A 14,116-nucleotide genomic window follows, 5' to 3' on the forward strand; every position below is an offset into this window, starting at 1 on the left:
TGGAGCGAGCACAAGAACGAATAATCAACATAGAGAGGCAACTATTAGGACCCAGTCAGGAAGAAACAACAATAGTACAAATGAGAACTGCAGCACAAATTCCAAAACTCCCAGCTATCCCTATACCAACGTTTACGGGAAAAATCTGGGAATTTTCAAATTTCTGGACACTGTTCGAAGCCAATGTACATCAACAACCTTTGACGAAGCTTCAGAAATTCAACTATCTTGTCAACACTCTGAGAGGAGAAGCCCGAGAGCTTATACGCCATTATCCCATCACTGAGTCAAATTATGATCATGCAGTTGACCTCTTACACTCTAAATACGGCAATGAGACAGCTCTCATCGGGAATCTACAAACGCGTCTAGAAACGGCAAAAGCTGAATCAAAGAACATCAAAGCACAGAGACGCCTTCTAGAAACGATCATTCCGATCATCACACAGCTACAAGAACTAAGGGTCAATCTCGACGGATCCTACCTCTCGCAGAAAATTCTCGCCAAGTTCTCAACCACTCTGCAGCGTCAAGCATTACAAGAGTACGTCGCGCAGAATACACAAGAAAGCGATTGGAATATGAGTCGCACATTGTCAATCCTTGACAATCTTATTTCCACCGAAAAAAGAATCAACGAAATGGTAGATAGAAATGAGCGAGAGGATGCAACACCCACTTATCAATCAGACAAATATTTAAGGAGTCGTTGTCAAAAGATTCCACCATCAACATCACAGCAGTGTTGTATGCTTTGCAACTCCAACACACACAAATCAGTTGATTGTAATCGAATGTCAAATCCATCAGATCGACGAACATTCCTGCTTAACAGCAACAAATGCTTGAATTGCGGGAGAGAAGGACACTTCCTCGCAGAATGTATATAAGCAAGGGATGCAGGAATTGCAATGGACAGAAACACCATCATACCATCTGTCCAAGATATGCGAAGGGCCCCAACGCGACAGAGGCGAAAGGACCCATGACTCAGAAACCACCACGAGACGGGGTAGAACAGACACTACCACAACCTCAGAAGCTACACGCAATCACTACTAAACTAAACAGACAGAAACCAGAAAAGAAAATAGCTCGAGCCAATCCCGTACAGACGCATGCTACGGATTTCACAGACATCATCTCCGAGACATGTCCTAGCACAACAGTACTTCATAACGCAGAACGTGATAAGGGCAATCATCACGTCCTGCTATTAATCGGTGTAGCAAAAGTTTGGGATGAACCAAACAAACTATGGAAAGAGGTAGAGATCTTCTTTGACACCGGAGCCGACCAGTCGTTCACTAGCCAACGTCTTGCGGACGACTTGGGACTGGAGTGTGCAAAACAACAAGAATTTCTAATGTACTCCTTCGACACAGAAAAACCCACACCAGCACACTGTGGAACAGCCCAGCTAGAGCTTTGGAACAATGACGGGAGAAGGCACGCAGTGCAACTCTGCACAACTCCGGTACTTACAGGGAAAGGACACACTGTTCACCTTGGCACAGAGGACCGTGAGTTCGTAAGACAACACAACAACACGAGAACACCCCGCAGATCTTACTAGGGTGTGACCAACTATGGAGTCTATTAGACACACCGCTTCCGCGTTTCACACTTCCATCAGGCTTACAACTCATTCTATCCAAACTCGGGTGCTATCGGGAAAACAGCAATTACCTAAGAGTATGAAGACACAACAAGCCATGAGGAACATAAACACACTCACCATGAACACAGTCGCCAACGACTTTGAAGAGGAACTAAAGCGTTGGGACAAATACTGGACAATGGACTCAGCCGGAATATGCAAGTTCACAGGGACAAAAAACGCGGAGAAAGAGGCGGTAAACCAGAAGGTAACGGATTACTTTAACGAGACAATAGAACGTCGAGAAGACGGCTACTACGTACGGCTTCCGTACAAAGACAACCACCCTCCTTTACCAAACAACAGAAATATAGCAGTGAAGAGAATTCACAGCGTAATTAACATGCTACGGAACAACGCAGACCTCCTGAAAAATTATGATAACACTCTTCGGGACCAGTAGAAGTTAGGGTTAATTGAAGAAATTCCCAATGAACAAAATTCTATTCAGATTAAAAAAGGAAATATTTTCCATTACATCCCACATCTACCGGTTTTAACTCCGCATAAGGAGACGACAAAACTCAGAATCGTCTTCGACGCATCGTCACACTATAGAGAATGTCCTTCCCTCAACGACATTCTTTATCAAGGACCACTTATTCTTCCAGAACTGTATGGTCTACTAATCTGATTTCGAATACCAACTTACGTATCTGATGTAGAAAAAGCATTTCTGCAAGTACGCCTACATGAGCAAGACCGAGACGCCACACGGTTCTTGTGTTCTTAAGAGACCTCGAGTCGCTGGTCACAGAAAACAATATGATCACATTCCGCTTCACCAGAGTGACATTCGGACTTAACGTATCACCGTTTCCCCTCGCAGGCACAGTACAGTACCACCTTCAGAACGCAGTAGAAGACAAGAAACTAGCACAAGAAATTCGAGACAATTTATACGTCGACAACTTGATACTCGGCGCACATGATAACGAAGAATTAAGACAAAAAGCCATAGCGACACGACAGATCTTCAAGGACATGAACATGAATCTGCGCGAGTTCCTGGCCAACACGGATTCACCACAGAAACTCCTTCCACAGCAGGCGATTGCCAAATAAACAACACTGAAAGTACTCGGCATCGCGTGGGACGCGCCAAGAGACTGTCTCAAGATGAGAAGCTCATTTCCGTGCAACGAAGTCGTTACCAAAAGATTGATCGCACGACAAATCGCATCCATATACAACCCCTTGGAATGGTTAGTTCCTTCACTTACACCTGCGAAACATTTCCAACAACAATTATGGAAACAAAAATTTGTGTGGGACACTCAGTTACCAGAGCCAGTCTCAAAACAATGGAAGAGCCTAGCGAGCAACGTTGATAATTTCGAAGTGATATTCCCACGCAAGTTCTCGATAGAGCTAGAACACTAGTCTTCCTCAAAAAGCTGTTGCAGCCCTCATCGGAACAAACGAGGAACCGGATATACCGAAACATCCCAGAGCTCCAACGTATTACGTGGTCCACACGGTTGACAGCTGAAGATATACTCACAGCCCGACTGAGACTCATACGCGACCACCAACATTTATACTTGTCAAGAGACTACAAGAAATCCGTGGACAACTCATTACGCCTGTTTAAGGACGAAGGTGGCATATGGCGTTCACGAAGACGGCTGCAGCACTCGGCACACGCAAAATCACCAATCTTCATTGCGCCTAACACAAGACTAGCCTTCCTAATCATCCAAGATGCCCACTGAAGATATCATCAAGGAATAGAACACACTATTGCTACGGTGCGTCAGACGTACTGGATACAAAAGATACGCCAACAAACTAGGAAGCTAGTGCAGCAGTGCGCGAAGTGCCGACGCTTCAATGCTCCCCCATATCCGTATACGGAGAGCACAGACCTACCACCACGACGCGTGCTTCAAAGCAGAGTTTTCCAACACATCGGCGTGGACTTTTTCGACTTACCTCTTACGTCAAATGCTGCAGAAAATCAACGTTATTACGGATGTATATTTATCTGCACAGTTACACGGCTGATACACCTAGAAATGCTAGAAAACATGAGCACGGTAGAGTTTATCAACGCGTTACGTCGCTTCGTGGCAAGGCATGGACTACCCACGTCAATCACATACGATAACGCACCCACGTTCATATTGACGTCATCCATTCTGAAAAGCAGAACAAAAGAGCCACAACTGAACGAAGAAGTAGAACAGACCCTAGCGGATAAAGAGATTCGATGGAAGCACATCACTCCATATGCTCCATGGCAAGGCGGTTTTTACGAACGGCTGATCAAATCCATCAAACACGCCCTCTACAAGGCTTGAGAGGTTCAGCCCAAAGATCCGGAAGCAGCTTAAACACAGTACTTACCGAGATCGAAGCTTGCCTTAACTCCAGGCCACTAACCTACCAATCCGCAACAGGAGAACACAAGAGGATTTAACGTCAATAAGACCAGTGGATTTCCTTCAACGCGACATCAATATCACATTCCCACATGAACGACTCGTCGAACCCACCGACGACGACACAGATTACTTGCCACCAGATGAACTACGCACACTCCAAACACGGCAAAAAGTGAACACGGCACTGAAATCTTCCTGCGAAGCCACGGCGAAATTCTGGAAAATTTGGCAAGACCAATACCTCACAAGTTTACGAGAAAAACATAAGACATGGCTGACGAATCAAGAACACGGTCAGCAAGGCCCGAAGATCGGGGACGTCGTGCTCGTTTGCGACCCAATCTTACCGAGAAATGAGTGGAGAATGGCTAGAATAACGGGCACCCACAGAGGTTCAGATAAGTCCATACGAGAAATGGAACTTATCACATCCACACATTGGAAGATCCGACGCCCAGTAAACTTAATAACACCACTCGAAATCTCCGCCCACTCCTCGAACCCCGGATCCAGTGAGCGGGAGGGAAACGAGGATGGAGCAAGACGATCAAACAACCGCGAAGGAAACTACGGCAAGATATAATCTCCGTCCACACCGACCAGTAAACTACACAGAAAAAACGGTAGCGACGACCTCCACAAGAAACGCGAAACCCCTCCCAACAAGATGGTTTCTTTTCCACCTCATGTTTCTGGCCTTGATCGGACCAAATTACAGCCAAAAAAACGTCTCAGAGTCAGATGACGTGTATATTAAACGGCATTCTCATTCAGACCTCGATGAAACAGAAATCTGAAATGCACACGGACAGATCATACAAACTGTGTGAGACACGGTCGAACCAACTACTGCTGAAATTACCACCACAAATCACGTTACACGACCACGCGAGGACACAAAAAGTGCAAGAAAACAAGAAACTGAGACAACCGCGATGCGAGACATCTAGCGGTACGTGCTGGACGCAGAGAGCGGAACACGATCTAGGAATAGAATATCGGAGCCAAACGCAGAGCCAACATCATTATACCCTCCAACTCATACCCAAGGTTCTAACGAAAAAAGCGCACGGTGAATACTCTGCACACGACACTGACAATTTGAACGTGAAATTTCCTCTCAAAACGCTAGCAGCGCATGTAGAACTTGTACACTTAGACATCAGAAAAGAAAATGCCCCACACATGTCGCAGAAACTCGTAACGCTGAAAATTTCATGTTTCAGAACGAGTTCTCACCTCAGGGAAGAAGCTCACCAAGACGAGTCCCCCAGCAGGACGAGCCATAATAACAGTGACCAGATTCGCATCGGGATGATCCCGAGTTCGAAGAGGATGTGTGGAATCAATTGCAGCAACTCCAGACTGCTCTCCACTTCCTACCGAACGCCGACAAACTACGTGATCAGATCATTACGGTTGTATTACAATTGGATGTCACTTCATCATCCTTGACTAACTTTGTAGAGCAAGTACAATCTCTGACCCACAGGAACACCCTATCTAGGTTCCAGCGCGTGAGCAAGGAGTACTACCTCGGCCTGTGGGGCGATAAGATAAAGATGGAACTACAGTTCAGCAGGACGCAGCTGAGAACACTATTTACTATACCACCAATACTTGTGGCCCTCAGATCTACGACTCAAGATTGGTGGAACGAGTTAATCCGAATGCCAGCTTACAACCCCATGCAACTGGATGAAGACTTCCTGGAGAGGCGCATCGCAGACGAACTGCAAGTGCTTGATCGGAACCGCGATAGAGTGGCGAACTATATCCACGAAACGAGCATGATGGGTCAGCTCGAACAGGAACCCCTAGAAGAACAGATAGCGCAAACTTTGAAGGTAATAATACAGTCCCACTCAGACGCCGATGATACGAAGAAGATCATTATTGACAACAGTCATCTCCTTCATGACCACATCGAAATAGCAAAACAACAACTGATCTTAACACTCGGGACAGCGATCCAGAACAGGGGCAGGGGGCAGACCATGCCGAGCATCGACATGGAGACTCAGACAGAAACCCCCTCCGGGGACGCGGAATGCCAAACTCTCCCAACCGAACAATGCGACCAATCAACACAGATCGAACTGACGACGCGGACGCAACCCACCCAGGCTTTCGAAGAATCCGGAGAGAATACAGACAGCGAGTTCCAACAAGACGAACCACTGAACAGCAAAAACGGCAAGTGTCACTTGAGCAAGAACCAGCACCCCACATTGAAGCAAAAAAGAAAAAGGAACAAGAGGAAGGGGAGAGGAATGACGGGAATGCCCCAGAAGTTATGGATGAAGTCGGCGAGGACGAGGGTGGAGTCGAGTATGAACAGGACGAACAGAGTGAAGAAGACATGGCTGCAGAACAGGTGGAACGGGAAGTACCACAGGCTCGAGCGCAGGTGGAACCACACTACGCCCTTTAACTTTTCTCCTCAGGAACCACTCTTATTTAGATTCTCAGAAGAGAAACGAAGATAGGCCCACTTGCCTTCTTAAGCCTTTTGTATTAATTTTTATGTTGTTCCTTTTTCCTTACTTAGTATTTCTTCACTCTGTTTATATTTTATGTTTACCTTTGGTTTAATTACCCAAGTTTGAGGTGTTGCACATAAAACGTTTTATCAACTGGTGTCGTGTGTAGCCCGAAGGAACACAGAGAATTGTCGCAGTACACTGAACCACCAACGACAGCCTTTCCGCACATAATAGCAGGCGATATTCTATAATTGGAATGGTTACCGCGGGCCAGGCATGCTTCGCCAGTTACCTCACACCTCAGCTGAACGACTTCTTTGGCGATTCCGCGTCACAGAGACATCAACGTCCTGATTACGAATATAATAAACGTTTCGTATAATTTTGAGAAATTAGCGCAAATCCTATAAACTCCTCCTTCTTCCACAGAGATGTTTCCGCCAGATATGCCGATGGCAGGATTGCGGAGGTGTGAAAGTAATTTTCGAAGGTTGCCGAAACTTTGATTAATTTCAAGCCACCGCTTTTGTCAAAACTGAATTCTTGAGGAATATTTGAAATCAGCAGCTCATTTACTTTCGAATGATATTCTCAAAATTTAATTTTGCCTTCTAAGAATTGCGACGGTTTGCGATGGATTTTGAGACAGGAGTTAGTAGCGGTGTCGTATGTAGGTATTTTCTCATACTTCTGTAAAGAATTACTGCATACCACGAGTTCTGTGTTGTTGACGGCTAAACCAGTTGGATTTTTGATGTTTCTCTACAGGTATGCAAAGCTCAGGTTGTAGCCGAGCATATAGGATTTATTCGTTGCTCAGCTAACTTCATAAGCAACATTTTTTTCGCTCATTCTCTCTTTTCTTTTCTCTTATTCTTCCAGAAATCTTTCCTCACAAATTCTTCTGCCATTAAGGATTCTTGCATGTAAATTGCGTTTCTTTATCTACAGTATAGTTGAATTTAATTGGGGACCTTGACACCCAGTGTTTTCAGTTCAAGACATTTAGCACCTGCATTCGATTTTCTTCATTTTAAACACACATTAAAACATATCAACAATAAAAAAATTTCTTACTTCATCTGTAACAAAGAAAAGTCAATCGCTGAGTAGCATTGCACTTTTGTTATGCTACTCAGCGATTGATTGTAAAATGAAGTGCTCTGCTGAATTTAACGAAAGTTCTACTTCCCTGATTTTTTTATTTTTATCTTTTTTTTTATAAATTTTGTTTGATTAACCGTAATCTTCTTCAAAAAGGACAAGTAAAAAACTTCTGCTCAGACTTAAAATATAGAGAAAAAAATGAGGAGGGAAAGAGTGAAGGAAAAAAGAAGAGAAAATTTCTCAATGTGTGATATGTTGGTGTATGTTTTGCTAGTGTCTTTTTTTTAGAAGATTTTATTTATTCCTATGCATACAAGGAGAACTAGCAATAAATAAATAATATAAAAGGACAAAGGATAGAGTGTCTGGCATTGATCAATCCGCCTGGGATGTGCCCCCACGTTCACTTCAATTCAGAATTGTTTGAGGTTTACGAACGTGTAACTGGCCCATAAAATGACTTGCGGAGGCTAGCCGATGTGTCAAGTCAGTGTTTTCATCCTCCCAGGCAAGTCTGGTACCAATTTATAGACCCCGGAGAGATGAAAGGCTTGGTGAGCACTAGGGCGGATTCGAACCTCCGATCCATAGTGCAGGAAGCGGAACCTTTAACCGCTACACCACATCCGCCCTAAATAAAAAATATAAAAATATAAAATGCATAATAATAAAAATAAGCAACAATATTAAATATCAAGTACTATAACGTAAATATTGTTCAAATAAGTATGTAATCTGTGAGTATTTTTGAGTTCCTAGCTGGATTATTTTCTCCCCTTCCTTAAAATAAAATGATATAGTAAATTTGAGAGTTCTGTATTATGTACGTTATTCACAGTTGCTAGCTGCTTTGCAATGTTCTATCTCCAGTCATCGCCTACTGCAAAAACACCAATTTTTCCTTACAGAAACTCAAACGAATATTAATGTCTACTTCGATTTTATGAGCCCGTTCCTACTAATTATTTCGTTTCTGCTTATTTGGATAGGAACGGACGTAAACATGCTGAAAACAAGTGATCAGGATCCAGAGTGAGTAAGTTAGAAAATTTCTGAAGCTTAACAAAACAGGAGCATAGCGCAATGCACGTTATGTTTTGAGTACTTCTCCAATTAAAGGCAGCATACTACAAAATTGACGGTATCTCTCCAGCAGAAGATGGGGTGGAGAGTGTAGATTACGGGAATGAACGGGGCCACGCTATTTCCTACCTGGAGAAGAATGGCGTACGCTACGGTCTTCCTCTACGAATTTTCCGTAAGGCACATTATAGTACGCAACTAAGGTGCATACGCCGCGTCTGTGGACTGGACAAGGTTAATTAAAGGCATCACCCCACGAATCTGAGGTGGTGCGGATTTCAGGTGGAGTATTCGTTTACGGGATAGTAAATTATGGAGAGGGGATGATTCCGTCCATTTCTTCCTAATTGCCATGAAAAACGGTCCGGAAGATGCTGCGCGTGTACAATGCTGGTGCGCTCCAATCGAACCCGTTGTAGGAAATAGCGCGCCGGAACACTCGAAGCCGTATTGTTTTTTACAGCAATTAGGAAGAGATGGACGGGATCACCCTTCTCCACATAATCTACGATCCCATACACGAATACTCCACCTGGAATTCGTGCCTCAGATTCGTAAGATAATGCCTTTAACGAGGTTTCCTCAGAATCCTAATCAATTGAAACCAGTTCTGAGGAAGCAGGAGCTTCTAAAAAGGTGACGTTATAAGGTGCTTCGTAGGGAAAATTCGTACACTAGGGCCATCTTCACGTCGTTTTTCAGTACGACAGGAGGTAACTGAGCGTAGCTACGCCCTTGCTCGTAATCTAAACCTGCTACTCAATTTTCTTCTACAAAGATCCAAACAATCTCAGCCAATTTCATAATATGCTATCTTTGAGCTATAAAATGTCATCTGCGGTAGAATCAGGAATGAGTAGGGGCGGAAATGGCTAGAAAGAACAGCTGGTTTCTACAGACACTTGAGGATTTCTGACAGGATCTCGTTCTATTATACCATACTTTAGAAGCTCCTTTTGTTAGTTATGTTGGCTGTGGAACTCACTCCTAATTACTTCCCTCTTGGTTTTCTCAGGAGAATTGTTTACGTAGCTAGCTTGCTGCTAGAGGTGAATATAAAAGCTTCAACAATGTTAGTAGGCACCACTTCCATGGTAATGTAGTGAGAGAATTTTTAACGAATATTCACCAAAAACCGAGTTTAAAATCACTCAAAATGTTGTCAAAGTTGAATTTTTAACTTATAGTCATTGCTTTCAGACACATTACAAATCTGTTCTTGACTCCAACCAAAGACGTTCTTTCAAATAATGTGATATCATCAGGTAAAGATACTGTGTTCTGCATCTTCTCGTCAGATTTTTCATTCGATCTTCAGGTGGCCAACTAATAATCGAAGATGCAGCGGCTCCAGTTATGTGAGTTTAGTGTTGGTCGGCCGAACGAGAAAAAAATTCGGAAACTTTTTTTTCTGAGGCTACAGATTCAGTGAAAAAATTCATAGGATAATCATTGATTTGGTGAAGCATAATCTGATGTTTCTTTTGAACGAAAGCCGAGATTGTAATTGATCTCCATTAACAGTTAACGTTTCGTCGTTACCGCCCTCGTCAGAGCTTGGGAACGTGGAAGTCATGAGTGATTTATCCTCTCCTCCATCGCCTCATCATCCTCAGAGAGCATTTAGACGGTGCACACACTCAATGAAAAACATAACTACCGGCTGGCTGGCTAACGCTCACCTCAAATGCTGAAATGCTAACGTAGCAGATCACCTCGTAGCACATCTATCAATCAAAAGAGCTCTCGGAAGAAACCCTAGCGGCTCACTCCGAAGGTGAAACTTGCAGAGGTCCTGCTAGTTCGCTTGTAATCGCAAAATGCATCCTTTTTGTTAATTTCTGGACTTTTGGCACTGATCCAAGACCCATCTGGTGTTCCACGTACTGTTAATTCGGAGTCGTAGGATAAGATCCTAAGTTCAACCTTTTTTCAAAGTTTTGATGACGTATTTTGCGGTGACGGGATAGAAAGTTTTGATTTCGCGACGGGTTGGAAAGCTCGTAACGTCACTTTCGAAGCTTGAGAACATCTTATAACAATGGCTTTACATTTTTTTTCAAGAAATAATAAGCTCAAATACCTAATGTGGAAAGGATCGCTAATTTCAACACTGTAAGAAAGAGTAGATTTCATGCTGAAAATGTGGCATGGAAATCTTTTCCACTAAATTTATAAGTAGAATCTAAATTTGCGTAAGTAAGATCCTTTTCTACTGTGATAAAAGGATAAAGGACAAAGTTTCTGGCGTTAATCCGCTTGGGATGCGTCCCCACGTTCGCTTCAATTCAGAATCGTCTAAGGTTTTACGAACGCGTAACTGGCCCATACAATGACTTGTGGTGGCTAGCCGATGTGTCAAGTCAGTGTTTTTATCCTCCCAAACAAGTCTGTTACGAATTTACCCACCCCGGAGGGATGAAAGGCTTGGTGAGCGCTAGTGCGGATTCGAACCTCCGATCGATCGTGCAAGAATCGGAACCTCCAGCCGCTGCACTACATCCACCCCTCTACTGTGATGCAGTAACGAATGCCTTCAATCCTTTTGACGTTTTGTTATGAGATGAGCACTATTTCAGAAGGACACTTTACAAACACTTCAGTATTTTGTGGAATATTAGTTTCAGAAGCTATTATTTAAGGACCAAAGTTCATCTTTTAAGATTTAATGGTCACTATTACTATTGGGATCACACATATTTCAACATAAATCACAACGATCTTAAGAAATGCATTATTGAAATCAACTCCACTAATGATGCCTATCTCAATGAGGTACATTTCTGTTTGGGTGAAGTTTTTTTTTATCATTTGCTCCAGAGTGGCACATTGCCGCCGTCGGCAGAAAGTGAAATGAATTACGATGTAATTGCGCAAGCGTTTGTGCATTTGGTACCAGCTCGAGATGTGGAAGTGAGCGAGGGTCCCACCATGAAATTTCGGAGGAAAAAAATCGAAAACAATCTGTATGTACCTCATCGACCGATGTGGAAACTGGAGTAAGAGAAGAGGATGTCGCGGAAGTCTTTCTGTATCGCGCAAAGAACCTCCCGTTGATATGGTTCTTGCACCATTTGGACGTCTCTCAGTTGATCTCAAGAACGCCGACGACGTAGTGATATTCGCCCTAAACTGCGCGAACTTGCAGAAGAATTTGCGTCGGAATCAGCTGTTGCCTACGGTTCGCAACCCTATCCTGATAAATGCAAGGAAACGACGGGAATCAGGATGGTCGGACAATCTATCGTGGATGAGTTCTGTTATTTGGGCGATGTGCTGAAAAACGACTACAGCTTCCCAAAAATTGATAAACGCCGAGTATTTTATCGTCGTTACGCTTTATGAGCACCAGTTGAATTATTGAAGAGGTCAAATTATCTGAATGTGTAGAAATCGTACGAGGTGTTGGTTTCATGGATGAGTTTGTAGTTTTCCTCAAAGTATAAACGTCACAGTTTATATAGGTTGTGAACTACTTTGATACATTATTTTTCAGCTAGTATTTATAAATGGCACAAAGCCAGAAGTTATTGTTTTTGGTTGTGGAACGCTCGAATTTTGCAATGACTTTGAATGTAGTAGTATTCCTCTAGATGTATTGTGAGTGGTGCTTCTTCATCTTCATGTTCAGATTTTTGTTTTTAAGCTATAAGTTCCATTACTTTTAGAAAGTGTAGTGCTGTTATTCTTATTTTGGCTGCTGTGTTAGGCTACACATTTTTTCGTGTGAAAAAGAAGCAAATTATTTCAGCAAGTGAATGCGAAAGTGTGAGTCATGTTATTTACAGTGTAAAATCATTTATGATCAAAAACAAGACGACTGAAGTCAGCAGACACAACAAGACTATAATTAGTTTGAATATACATACCTTACATTCTAATTGATCCAACTTATACTCGCAAGGGATTCTGCTCCATAATAACCAAGAAATCCAGTCAAACATAGAGAACACATGAAGAATTTGCATTCTGCTCATGCGCTCAGTCAGTGCAGGTGCAGTTATGGTTATTTTAATCTTCCGACTGTAAAATGAAAGGTTGTTTTTACCGTGTAAATAAGAAAAACAGCGAAAAACTGCTTTTCACTATTAACGCTTTCACTTTTCACTATTTTCCATTAAATACATATTTGCTATGGAATGTCACACTTCGTTGAACTTGTCAGCGTACTTTTTGTATAAGGTCCGAGGTTCTTATATAAATAGATTACATTTGTCTGCGACCCTTTGAACAACATCTTCGTTTTCGGGCGAGTTATTCTGTTAAAATTCTCGAAAAGGTACATACAACAACATCTGAACCGATACAAACATCTTTGTTACAATTGCGATCATTTATTTACTGTAGATACATTGCTTACTGATTCCTCAGCTATTCCACTCCAAATCAGATAGATGTTTCGGATTAGTGGATCAACAGGCTGAGGACAGCAAACTTACAAAAGAAAAATCAGAAGACGATTCCTTTCCATTTTTTGATGTGTATATCGATATTTCTGCAGGAAGCCCAAAAACAAAATGTTGCCGTAAACCAATCAACGAAAATATCCTCGGTCAGTGTTTCCGGCCAAGCTACACAGCCAAAAAGGTCCTAGTACAAAACACGCATCTAAGTGCGTCAAACGGAAGAAATCAAAGAGAAACGTGGTTTACTTTGGTCCTGCTACGGTATGTGTTCTGCAAGAATCACATCCGCAAAACCTGCGGTTGGCGACGAACCACATATACACGATTAGTAAGCCCAAACACATAGGAATTCCTGCTTAATTTTCAAAAGGAAGAGCCAAGAAGTTTAGCTAACAACTTTAAAAATACTTCCAGTAATCGGAAGCAGCAACTGGTATGTGCGTAATCGCATTCCATCTCCATAATGAAAGATACTTACTTACTTACTTACTTAGATGTTTAGATGGCCCGTCTTCACTGGACGTGCGAGCCCCAGCATCTCTTCCACTCGTTTTGTTCCCTCGCCATTGTCATGCAAGATGTTCTCAAGTTTTGTGAGTGACATTGACGAGGTCCTTGAGCCTATCCAGCTGAGCTGTCAGCTGGTCCATCCGTGTAGCGAACACGTCATCCCATCTCGTTGACGGTCTTCCTCAAGGGCGTTTAGCATCTCTTGGGATCTACTCTAGCGTTCTTTTGGTCCATCCATCGTCGATTCTTGTCAAGATGTGACCGGCCCATCTGTTTTGCTTTCGATATATATTCCGCTGGGTCGCGAATACGGGACACTCCTCTTGAGTCGTAGCCGCGAAAACCGACTAGGTGTTGTGTGCGCTGGTTACACTTCAGAAGACATCTCTCAGAGGCTCTGTGGGTAGTAAGTAGCTTCCTAGACGCGGCAGCTGTGTCTGTCCACGTCTCCGCTACGTAACAGAGCACTGGAAGAAC

At 43.0% G+C, this 14,116-nt stretch overlaps 8 protein-coding genes across 9 annotated transcripts; all 8 read left to right on the forward strand.

The window, feature by feature from the left end:
- Positions 1–80: 80 nt before the first annotated feature.
- On the forward strand, positions 81–890 carry RB195_011356 (uncharacterized protein; the record flags this gene model as incomplete). Its single annotated transcript, XM_064192729.1, has 1 exon — positions 81–890. The coding sequence occupies one exon, from the start codon at positions 81–83 to the stop codon at positions 888–890; it is 810 nt and encodes a 269-aa protein (XP_064050312.1).
- Positions 891–985: 95 nt separating this feature from the next.
- On the forward strand, positions 986–1,576 carry RB195_011357 (uncharacterized protein; the record flags this gene model as incomplete). The annotated part of the gene is made up of 1 exon (XM_064192730.1): positions 986–1,576. One exon carries the CDS (start codon positions 986–988, stop codon positions 1,574–1,576), a length of 591 nt encoding a protein of 196 aa, XP_064050313.1.
- Positions 1,577–1,739: 163 nt separating this feature from the next.
- RB195_011358 (uncharacterized protein) lies at positions 1,740–2,725 on the forward strand (the record flags this gene model as incomplete). The annotated part of the gene is made up of 3 exons (XM_064192731.1): positions 1,740–1,868; positions 2,112–2,275; positions 2,395–2,725. 3 exons carry the CDS (start codon positions 1,740–1,742, stop codon positions 2,723–2,725), a joined length of 624 nt encoding a protein of 207 aa, XP_064050314.1.
- On the forward strand, positions 2,426–2,725 carry RB195_011359 (uncharacterized protein; the record flags this gene model as incomplete). Its single annotated transcript, XM_064192732.1, has 1 exon — positions 2,426–2,725. The coding sequence occupies one exon, from the start codon at positions 2,426–2,428 to the stop codon at positions 2,723–2,725; it is 300 nt and encodes a 99-aa protein (XP_064050315.1).
- A 953-nt stretch (positions 2,726–3,678) lies between these two features.
- Positions 3,679–4,630, forward strand: RB195_011360 (uncharacterized protein; the record flags this gene model as incomplete). 2 transcript variants are annotated; one of them, XM_064192734.1, is made up of 2 exons in its annotated part: positions 3,679–3,840; positions 4,037–4,630. In XM_064192734.1, the coding sequence occupies 2 exons, from the start codon at positions 3,679–3,681 to the stop codon at positions 4,628–4,630; spliced, it is 756 nt and encodes a 251-aa protein (XP_064050316.1). The 2 variants fall into 2 exon arrangements, with proteins under 2 accessions (XP_064050316.1, XP_064050317.1); XM_064192733.1 differs by lacking the exon at positions 4,037–4,630 and having other exon boundaries at positions 3,679–3,963.
- Positions 4,631–6,097: 1,467 nt separating this feature from the next.
- Positions 6,098–6,481, forward strand: RB195_011361 (uncharacterized protein; the record flags this gene model as incomplete). Its single annotated transcript, XM_013447263.2, has 1 exon — positions 6,098–6,481. One exon carries the CDS (start codon positions 6,098–6,100, stop codon positions 6,479–6,481), a length of 384 nt encoding a protein of 127 aa, XP_013302717.2.
- Positions 6,482–8,583: 2,102 nt separating this feature from the next.
- Positions 8,584–13,900, forward strand: RB195_011362 (uncharacterized protein; the record flags this gene model as incomplete). Its single annotated transcript, XM_064192735.1, has 9 exons — positions 8,584–8,672; positions 9,924–9,988; positions 10,042–10,081; positions 11,387–11,498; positions 11,544–11,636; positions 12,220–12,323; positions 12,392–12,491; positions 13,632–13,722; positions 13,788–13,900. The coding sequence occupies 9 exons, from the start codon at positions 8,584–8,586 to the stop codon at positions 13,898–13,900; spliced, it is 807 nt and encodes a 268-aa protein (XP_064050318.1).
- Positions 11,692–12,003, forward strand: RB195_011363 (uncharacterized protein; the record flags this gene model as incomplete). The annotated part of the gene is made up of 1 exon (XM_064192736.1): positions 11,692–12,003. The coding sequence occupies one exon, from the start codon at positions 11,692–11,694 to the stop codon at positions 12,001–12,003; it is 312 nt and encodes a 103-aa protein (XP_064050319.1).
- Positions 13,901–14,116: the final 216 nt, after the last annotated feature.

This window comes from Necator americanus, chromosome III, assembly GCF_031761385.1.
Source record: "Necator americanus strain Aroian chromosome III, whole genome shotgun sequence".
NCBI classification, from domain to species: domain Eukaryota; kingdom Metazoa; phylum Nematoda; class Chromadorea; order Rhabditida; family Ancylostomatidae; genus Necator; species Necator americanus.